Source organism: Genypterus blacodes, unplaced genomic scaffold (genome assembly GCF_046128005.1).
Source record: "Genypterus blacodes isolate CSIRO-AG114 ecotype Tasmania unplaced genomic scaffold, CSIRO-AGI_Gbla_v1 ptg000048l_1, whole genome shotgun sequence".
Lineage (NCBI taxonomy): Eukaryota > Metazoa > Chordata > Actinopteri > Ophidiiformes > Ophidiidae > Genypterus > Genypterus blacodes.
In genome coordinates this window covers 3,711,913-3,728,842 of record NW_027466861.1, presented here as the reverse complement: position 1 = coordinate 3,728,842, position 16,930 = coordinate 3,711,913, and the positions used below count along the sequence as shown (strand labels likewise).

The 16,930-nt window shown below is 46.7% G+C and overlaps 1 protein-coding gene across 1 annotated transcript in view; it reads left to right on the top strand.

The window, feature by feature from the left end:
- The first annotated feature begins 8,836 nt into the window (after nucleotides 1–8,836).
- The window catches only part of ripor2 (RHO family interacting cell polarization regulator 2), a 40,527-nt gene continuing 32,433 nt past the window's right edge, over nucleotides 8,837–16,930 (top strand). Inside the window, exon 1 of the mRNA XM_076149777.1 lies at nucleotides 8,837–9,211. Within this exon, the coding sequence (XP_076005892.1) occupies nucleotides 9,133–9,211 (79 nt within the window). The 5' untranslated portion in view covers nucleotides 8,837–9,132. The remainder of the gene's footprint in view (nucleotides 9,212–16,930) is intronic.

Sequence of the window (16,930 nt, the reverse complement as noted above, 5' to 3'; positions counted from 1 at the left end):
TGATATTATGAATCCAATTGTTGTCCAATAGTGTTGTCATGACACAATGTGATCCCGGTACTCGCCAGCAGGGGGCCTCCGTGGTACAATGAACGCCTGCACTGATGCTGCTGTGTTCCTCCCAGCTATGCACACACACACACACACACACACACACACACACACACACACACACACACACACACACACACACACACACACACACACACACACACACACACACACACACACACACACACACACACAGTATGTTCATCTCTTGGGCGCTGAGGGAAGTTGAGCAATAAGGAGATTGCAGTCGTTTAGCTCAGTGTGTTTACAATGATGAAACTCCTTTTCCTCCTCTTCTTCCTCTTTCTCACAGCCCCTAAACACGTTTTTATTATTAGTCATCATTATTATTATAATTCTAACCTCTCATTTGACTTTAAATAGAGTCGGCCCGTCACTCCACCAGATTCTGTTCTTCTTCTCTTTGTTGACATCCTCGCCTCGTGCACTTGGTTCCTCTGTCCTTCATGCATTCTCTTTATCAATCATTTTTTGTGTCTCTTCATCGTCACTTCCTCTTCCTCATCTCTCTCGCTCTCTGCTGTCACACAACCCCCATCACAATGATCTCCTCCCTCCAAGTCTTATTATCCCTCCCCGCCTCCTCTCTCTCTCTCTCTCCCTCTCTCTCTCTCTCTAACCAGATTTGCAATAGTGCTCACTCTCTGAAAAATCTTCCCACTCCATAGCAACGCGCCTCCTCACCACTGTAGCCACTAATGCACGAGGCAGCGCTGGGATGTAAAACGACATCAGAGCAGATTACATATCGCCTCGGCTCATTTTCTAGTTGTCAGCTGTGTATGAAATTGATTCTCTCTCTCTCGTTGCTCGCTCGTATTTTGGATGCCTTCATCCTCCCTCTGGTACTGTCTCTTAAATACACACATGCGCACACGCCACACACTCCTCTGCACCTTTTTTTGGAACGCTCTCACTATCTTTCAGGCTGGAAGGGCACTCGACTCGTGATCGCCTTTTCTTTAATTTCGCACAATAATGTCAACGAGCAGGGCTGCTGCTGCGTGGGCTGCTTATGAACACACACACACACACACACACACACACACACACAGGAATATGCACACACTCCCCCCAACAGGACACATATCTCTCTCACACATTGGAGGCTGAAAAATGACATAGTTGTCAGCAAGTCCTTTTCTGTTTCTGTCCCATTTGCATTGAACATAGAAGCGCCTCCGTGTTTTCTGTCATCTTTTGTGACGCTGGTAAGAAGAAGAAGCTGTGGGGGCCAAAGCCTGACCCCTGACCTCCCTGTACGGGGGAGACAAAGATGAAAATGAAAATGTCTCCTTTGGGAATGAGGAATGGTGTTACAGTCTGGAGGCAAATCATTGATAAATGAAAAAAGTGTGTGTGTGACTCTTTTGTGTCAGGATGTATAGAGCAGCTGCCAGGTTTGTCATTTGCAGTCACCAGTAATGCACCAAAAGAAGAAGAAGAAGAAGAAGAAGCATTCCAACGTTTCCGTCATCGTCCCAGTCACACACACATTCACACACAAATGAGACGCTCATGCTGAATAGTTTGAAGCTGACTGGTCAAGGTTTTTGCCAATTCACAGAGTTTTCCAGGCCAAAGCCGAAAGACGGGGTTGCCCGTTGCTTCTTTGTGTTTCTCAGTCGAACTCCTGGGTGTTTTGTGGTGGCCAGGATGTGGCTTTAGAGAGTGTCCATCCTGCTGTGTGTGTGTGTGTGTATGTGTGTGTGTCTGTGTGTGTGAGAAAGGGAGATGCTGGCCTTAGTAAAAACGGATGCTGGCTGTGTAGACGAGAAGAAACATTCAAATGCTGATGAACCAGAAAGAGTTTTTGCTTCAACTCCCTAATATGTGGGACAAGCTCTCGCTCTCGCTCTCGCTCTCTCTCTCTCTCTCTCTCTCTCTCTCTCTCTCTCTCTCTCTCTCTCTCTCTCTCTCTCTCTCTCTCTCTCTCTCTCTCTCTCTCTCTCTCTCTCTCTCTCTCTCTCTCTCTCTCTCTCTCCTCGGCACCAAACCCCTACCGCATCACAAACGCAGACGTACAGACTGTGACAAGCGGCGACGTCACCGGGGGCCTGAGCGCAGGACGCACAGTGAGTCATGCAGGTGTTTGTGCCGCCGTGTTTTTATCACAGCGTGACGCATCATCAGTCCACATTCCAAAAGCTTCACTAGCTTCAGTTTTGGGTGAGTTTAGAGTGAGATAATAACAGGGTGCTCAGGTATGTGCCTCACAGTCTCTCTGAGTGTAGGTTCCACTTCCTCCCTCATGTTTATGTGTGTTTCCTCCAGTGATTCTGATTTCCTCAATTATCAAAGTCACGTGTGTGAAGTTAATGCTCCTGCCATTGCCCTTGAGCAAGGCACCAGGGGGCCCTTTGCTGCCATAGTAAGGATGGATTGACCTCTGTCACTCACAGCAAATCATCCCTCTCTCTCCATCTCTCTCCCTCTCTCTCCCTCTCTCTCTCTCTCTCTCTCTCTCTCTCTCTCTCTCTCTCTCTCTCTCTCTCTCTCTCTCTCTCTCTCTCTCTCTCTCTCTCTCTCTCTCTCTCTCTCTCTTGCTTAAGCCGGTGAAATAAAGCTGCAATCGGCACTTGTTTGCTTTTGTTTGTTTTTTTTACACACTATTGCCCAACCTTCCTTCCATCTCCCCACCCTGCATTTTCCTCCCTTCCTGTCCTCTCCCGGTAGAATTTGTGTTAATCTATAAAATGCCTCCTTCCTCCTCCTCCTCTTCCTCCTCCTCCTCATTAATCTGTTCCCTCCGCGTGCTCGAGCGTGCATGTGGGCTCAATCCTCTGCTCAAGTCAATGTAAAGAGGCAAAAAATGGGGAAATGCTGTGTTACAAAGGATTTCCTCACCTCCGTTATGTAGAAAGAAAGAAAGAAAGAAAGAAAGAAAGATTTACATAAGTCTCTGTAAATCTGTAAGTAACTCTGGCCGTCAGATTAATGCAGATTAATCCTACTGAAACACAGAAGTTAAAGCAGTGAAGGTAAAGTATCTTACAATTGTACACATGTGTGTGTATGGTGGTCAGTTAGACTCATATCTGTGTGTCCTTCTGGTGTGTGAACATGAACTTCCCCATTCTATGGCCAGCAGGTGCAGTGTGTGATGTAAAGGGGAGTTCACTCTCATGTTCTGGGTGGCGTGGGAGAGGAAGCTGCGGCTTAGAGAGTCCTCACCACAGAGCCGCCCCGCCCTGCTGCCGCCCAACTCATCTGCCCTCTGGATCTCTCACTTCCGGAAAACGGTTCCTCCTCTCAATAAAAGTAGCACTAATGCAATATGTCGTAAGGTCACTGGGGACTGTGGTGTGATATTAACTGCTCAGTCAGGATAGATCATTTTGTTTAGGGACTTTAAAGTATGTTATCTACCTGAAAAGCATCCGTCCTATGAGTAACAATTCTGTGGATGTGGTGGGATGAAAACAACAGTACTTCCCTTTGAACTATAATGGAGTACTTGGTCTCTTTCTCCAGTAGATCTGACTCTAGGGGTCACAGGGTCACGGCCTTCTGGTTCACTGGGTCCAGTGGTTGAGTTGTGTGTTATCTCTCCCGTCCAGGTGTCACCAAGCCGCAGCGGGGCCCAACACGGCGGCGGCGGTGCCAGTCCACACAGCTGGCACGCCGCTGCTGTGTCGCTGCCATTGTCCGACGCCCTCGGTGCCCTCTGGGAAAAGAGGGAGAGAGGGGCAGGGTGAGTGGAGGACAGAAAGGAGTCCAATGTAGAGGACAAAACACAATAGGGGGCAGGGAAAGACGAGGGACGGACAAATGTTGCGGCGCCGAGGCAGAAGCAGCGGCCGGTTCGCTCAGAGACACGCAGACGTCTGCTGGGATTAACCTTTAACATCATGCACCGCAGAGTGAGGACGTACAACCACGTAAAGATGAAACAATATCGATATTCCTACAGTAGGTATTTTTATTGGATGTCGTAAGTCGCAGGCTGCTGTAACGACCCGTTAGAGACACTTAGAGACGTTTCACACTCTGAGCTCGTCTGCTTTTCCACCTCGTTTTCAGGTTAAACACATTTGATTCCCTGTATTCATGAGGCAGTTCACTCAGTGGTTTGGCACTGATTGCATTATGTTTGATATGTTTTATGCAGCAGCTCTTAGTTTTAAATCATTACACTCATTTGTTCGGTTGTGGCGATGCAGAGACTTTAACGCAGGAATGTCTCAGTGATTCATCAGCGCTCACGTTCTGTCTCTGATCCAGCTGCCTTTAAAACTAAGAGATGAAGTTAGTTTAGACTTAATTTGAATCAGCAAGAAATCGTAAAAATCAACTTAACTGATCTTAATCACTCACAAACTTCACACTCCACGTCAAACAATAACTAAGGTGAATTAAACCTGTTGGTACGTGTTGATGGTGGAATTCATATCATTAAGTAGAGTTGTAAAGAAATAACGTTGCTTTTATTCAAGAATTAAGCAATTTTGTTCTGCATAACTTGGAATGGAAAAGCTTCTCTATATTCAGTGTGAACGCAGAGTCAGAAAGTAAAGAAATATGATTAGAAATCTGTTCAATGCTTTGTTTTGTGTGTGTGGTTGTTGTGAGTGTGTGTGTGTGTGACTAGCTGTGAAACATTTAACCCTCCTGTTCGTTCTTGTTTGTACACTTTCTACAAATAGAGACGGGTGTTGATTATAATGAAATTGCTTTTATAATGGAGAGTGTGTGCGCATGTGTGTGCGTGTGTGTTGTGGAACATTACGTCATCGTCCATCAGACACATGAAGCCGTGGCACATGTACACTCACTAACTCACTCACCTGCCCCTCCTCCCCTAAAGAGGTGCCATAGCGAATTGGATTTGCCAGGCGAAGCCCTCATTATTGTTGCCGGGGTAACCAGACATCCCTTCACAGTCATCCCGTCTTCATGGGAGTGAGAGAGAGAAAGAGAAACAGAGGCCGGGTTGGAGGGAGAGGACAGGAAAGGTGTCTTTGGTCTTGTGTGTGTCTGTCGTGTTGCTGCAGAGAGGAACTTTGTCTTTGCCCATTCCCCAGCCTGTCCCTGTCCTCCAGGCTCTGCGGGATGATGACACACTGTTGCTGCAGGCACTTGCTCAACTTCCCTGTACTCGGAAATCCACTTTCCACATTTTTGTATTTTGTTTCTTAGGAATCGGCGTTGTTGTCTTGAAACAATGTCCTGTTGTTGTGTGTCGGTGTGTCGGTGTGTCGATCTCCTCACTCACACATTTGAAAGATTTGAGCAATTTGTTGATTTTCTGATTATCCCTCATCACTGTCGGCATTCTTATTGACCCCTCCAGTCCAGCTTCTACAGAGACTCATTTTTAGATGAACTTCCTTTCCTAATTTAGTGCAATTTTACCATAATTAGTATTTATCATAGAACCATCAACAATCAATAAGATGACATCATCAGCTATCATTCTCCATAGGTTAGGAGGCATTGATCAGACTGCACAGTGTGACACGCAGTGAACCCTCACTGTTTTGCAGAGTGTGTGAATCCTTGCAAATGACTCCGCACCAGCAGAATTGGCCTCGACGCTAATGCGCCGCCGCTTCCGCGCTAATAACAGATATTTCGGGCCGCAGTAAGAAGAGGCGGCACACTGATGCATATTGTCAGGGCCGGAGGGGCGACTTGTGTAGGAGGCTGAAGTCTCCTATTCAGCAGCCTGGGATACGCATCATCTGGCTCGATTCAGATGCCAAAGACCTCCATTGTTTGACCCCATTCAAACAACGCCATTGTACCGAGCGGGTCTGATTGTGTTACTCTTTGCAATGCCGCTGGAACAACTGCCTGTGTGTGTGCATGTGTGTGCGTGTGTGTGTGTGTGTGTGTGTGTGTGTGAGTGTGTTTGTGTAGTGTGCAGCAGTGTGTGTACATACTAGTCATTTGTCTGTTGTCTTGTTTTGGTGCTATTGTGTGTGTGATTGTGCAGTATGATTATATAGACGTGTGCATGTGTGGGTGTGTACGTGTGTCTGTGTGTGTGTGTGTGTGTGTGTGTGTGTGTGGCATTGTGTGTTTGCGTTTCCCGGAGCAGGAGGGGCGGAGGGTGAGTGTGTGTGTGTGTGTGGGGGGGGTCTACTGGTGACAACAATGTACCCAGTCATTGACATGCAGCAGAGTGAGTACAACCCAAACGTGACCCTGTTCCTTTGGGCCCTGCAGAGCCGCTCACTGTGAGAAAAAGGATGGAAAGATCAAAATGTTCCCCGCCTACGCCTTCATAAAACATTTAATTCACCTTTTTTTTTTATCGTGGATTATGGAATCTTGTAAATGTCTTGCACATTACTGTATATCATGATGCAACGCTTTATGCTGAGAGCAGATGGGAGTGGGACGAATCGGCATAAGATGGAGGTCTCATCCCGTCTATACGTGGCTCTAAATGTGTGTGTGTAAGAGTTTGTTTGCTGTTTTCTTCCCCGCGTGACTCATGACTCTCCTGTGTATCTCTGTGTGTGTGGGATTAGCGCACTGTTATCATTTGAAGGATGCGAGCAGCTGATTGCGGCTCTCTGAATAACCGACATCCTCGTGGCGTAAATACGACTCCACTCCGCCTGTTCCTGCTCCATTTCACGCCGTGGCCTCTTTTCTTTCCCCCGTGAAAATCAAAGATGGAGATATGCACAATTACAAGACGGCCCTCTGGGAGAATATTACAGTTTAAGCAGCTGTATATTGTGTTGGAATAATTTCACAGCACTTGAGTGGATTACACCGCGTCTCCTGGATGCATTATTCCTTTATACTGTGTATTTCACTGTGTAACCTAATTTACACCGCCTGCAGGAAATTTGGCTCTCGCACACGAATCAGATCAGCGACTTGCAGCGTTTCTGCGCTCGAAACCCCCTCCGAAACTCCTTTAGTGATTCGGAGCCGCATAAACAATTTATCATCTTTGATTCAGCGAGGGTGCAAACTTGCCGTGGTGTCAGCGGGTTGTTGCCTTGGCCGGTCTGTGCCATCTGCCATCTCTCACTGCTGCGTCCCACCCTGAAGTCTCAGCAAAAACACACTAAGACAGACCTGTGTGTGTGTGTGAGTGTGTGTGCGTGTGTGTGTGTTTGCATCGTTCGCTTTGTAAACTCTCGCCACCACTTGTGGGACTTAATGTAGCTGCTGCACGTGTATCTAAACACACGGAGCACATTAACATGGAAGTGCCTTTGCATTAATGTTCACATTCGGGATTTAAATTTGTAAAAAGCTATAAATTATGTGGCAATAATCTTACATAATAATCTCATCACAGTAAACATGTGTCGCTCGTTTACAGGTCCTGACCCATCCCTTTCAAACTTGAGAGGTGTTCTTTTACGTGTGTGTGTGTGTGTGTGTGTGTGTGTGTGTGTGTGTGTGTGTGTGTGTGTGTGTGTGTGTGTGTGTGTGTGTGTGTGTGAGTGAAAATGAGTCTGTCTCCAGGTCCGCTCCCCTAAGCCTCGACCTGACAGCGGAGCGGCGTCAGGGGACAGGAAGTCTGAGGAAGAAGTGATAATGAAATGACTCCAGGCCCACTTTCTATTTTGGTAGGGATTGGTTGATCTAAATAGGCTGTGAGTCAGTGAAACTGTGCGGCGACGAAGACACGCTGGAGCAGAGCGTGACGAAGAGGAGGGACTTCTTTTTTTTTTTATCTGCTTGCCCTCTTGACTTTTCCAATCTGAGAATAAATGAAGGGTCGAAGAGTGAAAGGAAGACATTTGCAGTAATTTGGGACTGGACGTGAAACCCCCGGGGGATAAACTCTGCATGTCAGCCTCGGTTTTGCTCAACGGCACAACGTATTTAGAGTTTCACTGTTTTTGTTATTGCTAATGTGGTGGAACGTTTTGCTGTTCAAAGTGTGAAACTTCCAAAAATAGGACAGAGTGTCAGACTTAACAGCCACATAAGAAAACTTCAACTTAAAAACAACATTTTATAAGCCCCAGTTACAAGAATTCCCCATAGAATGTAATTGTTTTGATCCACAGCAGAAATTGTATCCGGTGGGCCACACAGCACAGCTTGAGAACCACGGCTCCATTGTTGTCTTAGTGCTTTTACTACGTTTGCTTCTACATATGGCAAGAGAGCTGACTTATATTTGGTGATAAAGATACTCCAAGTTTGTATTATTAAATCACTGTGTAGTAATTAAATGCAGTATGAGGCGCAGGGCTGTGAGATGTGGGCGTGTGTGTGTGTGTTTGGTGTTGTCAAGATGAGGAGCAGCAGCGTGGAGTCGCTCGCTGGCACGTTATCAGCGTCACCGAGGCCCTTTGAGCGCCGGCCAAGTGGAAAAATAGCAGCGGCACTCAGTGTGGTCCCATGATTCCCAGCGAGCTGTGAGGGAACGGCAAGCAGAGACGGCCTCACATCATGACACACACACACACACACACACACACGTGCACAGCTAACACACACACACATTTTCACACATTTTCCATGTCTATACTGTCTCAAAATACAGAAGCTAATTATTCCTCTTAACCAACCTCCACATGGGCTGACTCATCGTGGAGGGCCATGCTGTGCACAAGGACACACACACACAAATATGCAGACACACGTTCACACATCACTCTCCCTCCTCACTCACACACACACACACACACACACACACTTGTACACATGCACTTCAAACTGCACACTCTCACTTCAGCTTTTCACAGGATGTTATGAAATCGGCTCTGCTACTGAAACTTCGTGAAGGTCTCTGGGAGTCCTCTCTCGCTCACCCACACACATGCTCTCTCTCTCTCTCTCTCTCTCTCTCTCTCTCTCTCTCTCTCTCTCGCTCTCTCTCTCTCTCTCTCTCTCTCTGACACACACATGCATACCCGTGCTGTAAGCTTGAAGCTCGACTCTGTCCCAGTCCCCTCTCCTGCTCAGACGAGGAGCCATCGCCAATCAGACGCTGTGAGGCCGGGACAACTATGATTTGATTTTTTTTACAGCCCACAGTCACTTCTTCTTCTCGCTCTCTCTGTGTGTGTCTGTGTGGAGCTCTGATTAGTCGAGTGAAGTGAGAGAGAGCGAAGGAGGAGAGAAGGAATAGTGATGGCTATGACCGACGCTGCAGAGGATGACCTGGATGAGATGATGCGCGAGGAAGCAGAGGACGTCTTCTTCGAGGACGGTAGGCTCACCCAGGGTCAGGGCGCGGGGGCTTTGAGGCAGACGAGGGCCGACAGGTGGGCCGCATGCAGGGTCAGGCTGGAGGGGGGCGGGGCAGCCGGGGCAAGCAGCCTGGTTGGGCTTAGTGACTTGTGGTTGTGGTGGAGGGTTAAAGAGCGTACATGTGGAGGCCCGGGGGACCTCATCAGCTGTGTGGGTGTGGTCGCTTGATGAACGCTCGGTTAAGCACGGATACAACAAACATCACCTCCTCTGCTGCTGATTCTACGCTTTTAAGATCATATTAGTTCTGTTAGCTGTAACTGTCCCTCTTCACTGGAGCTCCACGCTGTGTTTTTTGCTTATCGATTTTCCAACTTTGACCGTTTTTAGAGAGCTGAAGGAGCTTTGCCCTCTGCAGTGTGGGTGGACTTGTATAACAGCCAGATGTTCCTAACCACGGGAACAATCTGCTCAGCATGGACGCATGAGACTGTTTATGTTATTTCAACACAAACTACAGACTTAATTTAACATTAAACTGTGATGGAATGATGGAATACAGATTTATTCGACTGCTATTCTTCTTCTTCTGCTCTCCAAAGCTTTTTGTGTTAGAAGTATTTTCAGCACACCTCCGATGAAGTTGCACCGCTCCCTCCTTTCTTATTACACACACACACACACACACACACACACACACACACACACACACACACACACACACACACACACACACACACACACACACACGCACAAACACACACTTGGATGGTACTACAGTTGATTACACTCATCTCTCCTCAGTATGAATCAGAAGCTTCTCAAGTGCACCTTCAAGTTCACTGCTAGAATTGTGTGTTTCCTCTGCGGTTGTGCTGAAGCTGAGTGGACAGTGAGCATATTGCATCACTCGGTGTGTGTGTGTGTGTAATATATGTTAATGCCTCCATTGACCCACTTATGACTGAGAAGACCCACCAATGCGAATGTGACGTTGGCTTCCCTCTGAGCAGCGAGCGAGCGAGCGGCGGCAGCAGCAGCCAGGAGCGACGCGGCCAGCTGACTGCTTGGCTTACTACCGCAACAGAAACCGCAGCCAATCACAGAGCTGGGATTCACGCGGAGGCTGGCGCGGGAGCAGCCGGGTGTTTATTCACAGCGTCGGTCAAAGGTTGCAGAATGCAGACATGTTGCGTTGTAATTATCCATTTTGATTTGTGTTTATTTGAGGGCTTTGCCAGTGTTAGTGTCAGATGGACACAGCTGGAAGTTTTGTGGTTTTTTGTAACTGTTAAAGCAGCACGGGTCCTCTTCCTCCTCCTCCTCCTCCTCCTCCTCCTCCTTTGTTTACCTTTCATGCCTCAAGGACATTGTGCGTAATCAGAAACGTCACAGCAACACAAACATCCAGGGATATGTGTTTACACTGGCAAGCAAATGAAGCTCCAAACTGTGTGACACCAGTTTAAAAGGAAGAGGTGAAAGTGATGTACGACTTGATTTGTCTGGGTGCGTTCAACAAGTGGCATCCCCCTCTGCCTGCTGTCCTGACCCCCGACCCTCAGTTGCGAGATGAAAAAAGGCAAAGTTAAGGACCAATACTTGCCGTGTTGACATAGTTTTATCTACTGTTTTTACGAGACGTTCATTGGAAAGCTTTCAGAGAGTTTAACGAGTCTTAAATACGGCTTTGTTTGGCATTCAAGCGCCCTCATCTCGTATAAAATTAACATTTCCGCTGTGAGCTGAAGTTACAGTAATAAAACAGGGCTGAGATTTGATGTGAGACAATAGCAGAGCCAGTGTGTGTGTGTGTGTGTGTGTGTGTGCGTGTGTGTGTGTGTGTGTGTGTGTGTGTGTGTGTGTGTGTGTGTGTGTGTGTGTGTGTGTGTGTGTGTGTGTGTGTGTGTGTGTGTGTGTGTGTGTGTGTGTGTCTTCCTCCCAGGCAGGTCATACAGTTTGGATTCAGCCACAATATTTTTTAGACTCAGTGTTGCTCCGGGGCTCCTTAAACGCCTCACAGGACACAAGTCACATGATGTTTTTTAATGGAATTGAGTGTGTTGTTCCCTCTGTGTTTGGTCCTAAAATGCCTTCTCAAAAGGACGCAGGGCATTTGTCGTTATATATAATTGTGGACAGAGGAAATTTTTTACACCAGATTAAACAGTTTTCCCGGCGTGAGTCTGTGAACATATTTAATGGTTTGCTGCATTTCACGCTGCAGCTCAGTGTTGTCTTTTAATTAAGTGGCCGTCCAGCGTGTTTGACATACAGTAAATCACTGCACTATAGCTGACAGAGGCTTTATGAAAGAGAACGAATAAGCTGCTAAAAATAACTGTTACACACTCAGTTTATGAGGATCGCTGCTTTATGATGCAGGGAAACAAACGGTGCCTCAGCTCGCCCCTGACGATTACCCACAGTCCCCTGCAAAAATCGGCCCCTGCATGAAGATCCTTCACCTGAGAGAAGCACGAGTTGAGACGGCGTCCTTTCACTGCGACAGAGACGAGAGTTAAAGCTTTAAAGTAGCTCGACACGCCAATTAACACAGACACGCACACAAAAACACACTTTCTTCCTTGTTTTCACACTTTTTGTCCCAAACACACACACACACACACACACACACAAACAGAGGCACCCCGCCTTTCCTGAAGCATTTCTTAGAAGTCAGGCTCAACCAAGTAAAATGCTAAAAGTCAAAACAGACAGCAGCTTCATTGAGACCAAAATAAACACAATAGCTTCTTTACTAAGTCCTCCTTTCTCCTCCTGAGTGGCTCATAAGTCCCAAAGTGGGGCGACCGCAGCTTCGGGTCTTTAATGACAGTCATAATAAAGGTGAGTATGAGATCCGCAGCAATGGGGAGTCGTGTTTGGAGTCTAAACAAGCCGGTGTTTGAATAACTGGGTCAGGTCAGGTGGGCTTTAAGGAGCATGAAGAGCTGCTTTCAGTCACAAGTGAGGAGCTCGGTTAGTAACAGACGCTGCGGTTTGTCTCCAGGAGGCCCCGCAGCTCCCTGATCAACTGTATTTACATTCACAAGCCTCATTAGACTCCATTCTGACTTCAGCTTGCCGTCTTTGAGACTCTGAAATCCTTTTTTTTTCGTTTCTTGTTGCGCTGGTTCAACGGTTTTGGAGAAGTCTATCCGCCCGGTGCAGGAATCTTCCGCATTGTTTCTCCCTTTGTGCAATAGGATGCGTTTCTTCTTCTCCTCCTCCGACTGCCAATTACATAACAAAACCACTAATTGCTGCACTCAACGGCCGCTGTTTGTTTTTGTTTGAATTAAGTTGTTGAGAATTCCTCCTGGCACAATTTGCGAGGTGTTTTTTCTTTCAACCGACGTCCTTTAGATGAAGGTTTAGATAATTCCTGCATGGGGGGAGGAGGGGCAGTGTGGAGCTACGCCACACCTGCATTAGGCCCCTCTGGTCGGGACCTGAAACCCCCTTTATCATCGTTCTGCTGGAGGGTTTCATGCGGAAATTGGCCTGTTGTGTTGATGTCAGAGCAGGTGGGGAGTTTGCAGAACTACTTTCTTCACACTATGTTGTAATATCTTCCCCGGCGCTTTAAGCATCGGCTCCATTTTGCTAAGAGGCTTTTTCTTGGCGAGTCAATGAAGCAACACCGGACAAGCAGGTGGAGTAGATGTGAAGCATGACACAACTGCTGCAGGCTGCCTTTGATAGAGGCATGTCACACACACCCAAAGATAGGCCTGCAGCACCCTGGGTGGATGTTTCAGTCGTGTCAGTGCACCACAGAGTGCTTGTTTGGACATTAGAAGACATAAATCACGTCTGTATCCAAGATTTATTTTCATACCTAGGTTCTAATCCAATCACAGCTTGAAATAACAAGACTGACAACAACTGATCCTCGTTATTTTAGCAAGTTGCTGACATGAAACTTGTCTACAGTATCTTTCAATTCATGGCCAGAGGGTGAGACAGGGGACACCCCCCCTTACAGACACACCCACACACACACACACACACACACAAACACACACACACACACACACACACATGCATACACACATGCATACACACACAGGCATCAGCATGACAGGCAGAGCTCACTGAGAAGGCTGTAAGTCTAGAAGCCAGCTCAGATTTCACAAATCCATTTCTCTGGCAGCTTCTTGTCGGTGCTTGCCTGGTGCAGCAGACCTCTGGTTACTGTATCCTCCTCCTCCTCTGAGCTGAGATGGTGCCCAGCGAGCCGAGCAAACTTCTGCTCCACTAACTGGAAACCCGGGAGGGAAAGACGGATGATTTAGCTGCACAGAGAACAATGGGACATCTCAGTATTTATACAACCTCCATTTGCTGAACTGATACAAGGAATGTGAAATGAGAAACAGTGAAATGACCTTTGACCTGCATTTCTCATGGGTTTGGGTTAATGTCATATGTAGATCTGTTTTTATTTCGGATCTGGTTTACGTAGTTCTCCTTCAACTCACCGACACACGCAAACAACCCATGAGCATACCATCATGCAAACACACACACACATTGTCCTCTATCCTGAGACATGGGACACACACACACACACACACACACCTCCTCTGTCTGGCCACAGATGTGTTCTCTGCCCACAGCATCAGAGCCTAACAGAGACTAACATGACAGTATTTGTGCGTCACGCTGTGATGTGAGTAACTGTGACCTGAGGGCACTGAAGCGGCATTTTACTGCTCTGAGCTTCAGTCTTGCTGCTTGTGACAGTTTGCTCCACTGACCTAGTTCAGTCGTAACAACCCGGCTATATAACATTATTATTTGCTGTTGTTTTCACCGGAAAAGAGAAAAGAAAAGAGTGAAAGTTAGGAGGAGAAGCTTTATGCAATATGGAGCTTTACTGGTGCTGCATTCAGGGTCTCTGTTCGTTTTGAGTTTTTATTCCAATGTTTCAATTTTTGGTTGAAATTTTTGGCCAGTGTTTACATGTGGCTCATACCTAAGGCTGCAGCTTCACTGTATTTCTTTGACCATTGCTTTACATTTCCCACGTGGTTACCATGACAATCTGCACCGTGCGTAACAGTGGGCGTGCAGGGTTTACACTGGGCGGTTTGGAGCCTCTCTCACGCTGAGGTAACCCTGCTGAAACGGTGGAACTTAACGGACCACCCGGGACTCATACACACGTAGGGGCCACGTTTGGGTTTAACTTCAGGTTCTGTGTCGTCGAGGTCGAGACACGTCACTGCGTGTGTTTGTTCACTTACAGCCAACAGTGAGACGCTACAGACGAGCCCTAACCTTAAGTTTAATGCAGTTAAAATCAGATTTGTGATACATTACTTTGAGGTACTTGATCTTACATAATGAGACAACTATAATGAGACACTTTGCAGCTTTAAGGCTTTAAATTCAATACAACAAGCTCATTAGATGTTGTCCAATCCAACCATCAAGACATTTAAAATGTTCTATACTTTTATCCTTTCTTATTACATAATTTCATAAGTCTTTGAGAATTCAAGCTTTGGATGTCAAAAACCTTTTGAGGATTTTGACAGGAAACATTTCCCACAATGAGTCATATTTCCTGTGCCAATACATGTTTACTTTGACCTAAGTTCAATTTGAAACTGCGCACTTCCCCAATATCTAATTACTGCATGTGGTTCTGTTTTGACTACGGCTATTCTGCCACATTATAAATCTAAAATAATGAGCAATCAGATCACATTTACCACACTCCTTCAACTTCAGAACTAAACAAAACCTGTTGCATAAGTAGTTACTGCCTGGATGATGTTTTAGAATCATGCGTCAGTGAGAACCTTGTGTGTGACTGTTGTTGGTGCAGTCTGTCCGTCTGCATGCCTGCTGACGTGCATCCAAACCCTTCAGGGAAGCGACTCTACCTGCAGTGAGCAGCTTGTCATTACAGACCAAAGGAGGCACAGTGTGGAGCCGTCGTGCCACAGGGCAGCACAGTCTGTAATTGGCTCACCTCTGTGCGTCTGTCTGACTGTCTGACTGTCTCTCAAACACGTGCACGGAAAAAAATGTAACTTTTGCTGAGACGTAATACGCAGTTTGGGAAGCTGCACTAATGTAAACACACCTGTGGGTTCAGAGCTGCATGTGTGGCCCTGACATACACACACGTATACGTTTACAGCTACATTTACAGATTCCTTCGGGTCTCTGTTGTAAACTGTAACAAGGGTTAACAATGTTGCAGGCGTGAGAGTTTGCTCAGATTCAGGTTTGGTATTTACAGCTTGAAAAAGGTTGACTGTTAAACAATAAGTCACTTCTAACTGGGCTGGTAACTGGAGAGGAGGTGGCACTCAACATTTCCCTCTGATGTCCTTTCGCCTCACATAAACTCTCCCTCTGACACACACACACACACACACACACACACACACACACACACACACACACACACACTCAGCTGTGCCTGTACATCCCTTGGCTTTGACCTCTCTGCCCTCCAGTCATGTGGCCTTTCTGTGGGACTCTCTGGCTGGTAAAGTGTAAGAGTGGTGAGAGCGAGACGGAAGAGGAGGACAACCTTGGAGCAGGGACAGCAGGAGAAACATGACAGGACAGTGTGGGATGACGGAGCTAGATGGATAACTGAACGAGAGAGAGAGAGCGAGAGAGCGAGAGAGAGAGAGAGAGAGAGAGAGAAAGAGAGGGGTTAAATGCCACACTACGTCAGGAGCAGCAGATCAGTGTTGAAGGCCAACGTCGGCTGGTATGGAAAGAAACGGACTGCACTGCTGGGAGGTCAGTGTGTGTGTGTGTGTGTGTGTGTGTGTGTGTTGCTTGTGCACATTCTCTGTTATATAAGGTTGAAATGTGTAAAACTGTAAAGCACTGAGCAGATTTCAATCATCAGTATCATGTTTCTATCCTTGTGGTACTATAGTTCTCTCGTTAGTTGAGAAAGTTTTCCCACAGTGGAAGGTTTTTCTCGTCAAACACACGCGTGACTACAGTGTGAACATTAATCATGGCCGCATTCCATTTACTGTAGGTGTCCCAGTGAAAGTGCTGCTGTGTTGTGAGTGCTGGTTCAGGTGGATCCCTGCTCTCATTAGTAACACTTGTGTGTCCAGTGTGAGGTGTTTTTATGGAACATGAAGGACAAAATATAAATGCATGGCATTTAACAACGATTAGCACAATATTAAAATTCACAAACTTTTGAGCTCTGTTGCAGTTTGTGAGGGTAATGATGCTTTTCAAGATAAAACTAAATTACCCGTAGCTCTTATTCTGATTGGCAACTTCTACCAAAAAAAGCTTAGGTTATTTCTGTGCATGTGTGTGTCTCTGCACATAGTGCTATATGTCTGTGTGTGTGTGCGGTGTCATCTTTGCAGATGTGCGTGTGTGTGTGTGCGCGCACTAGCTCTCCAGTAAATATAGCCACTAGTCAGGGGCTGTTGATGATCGACATAATTACAGGCTGAGCTGTTCAGCAGCTGAGAGTCGAGGAGGAGGGAGGTGTGTGTGTGTGTGTGTGTGTGTGTGTGTGTGTGTGTCTGCGCACGCCCACGACAGAGTTCTACCCAGGATTTCATCTATGGAGGAGGATGCAGACTGATTATGGTTTTTACATATTTTTACATTTGAGTGGCTTCAGAAATAGACCAATCACAGCCTCAGGTTGAGCTGACAGTGGGTCAGCAAAGGACTGTGTGAGGGTCAGTTTGGGTGAAGTGTGTGACTCAGGTGGGAAAGT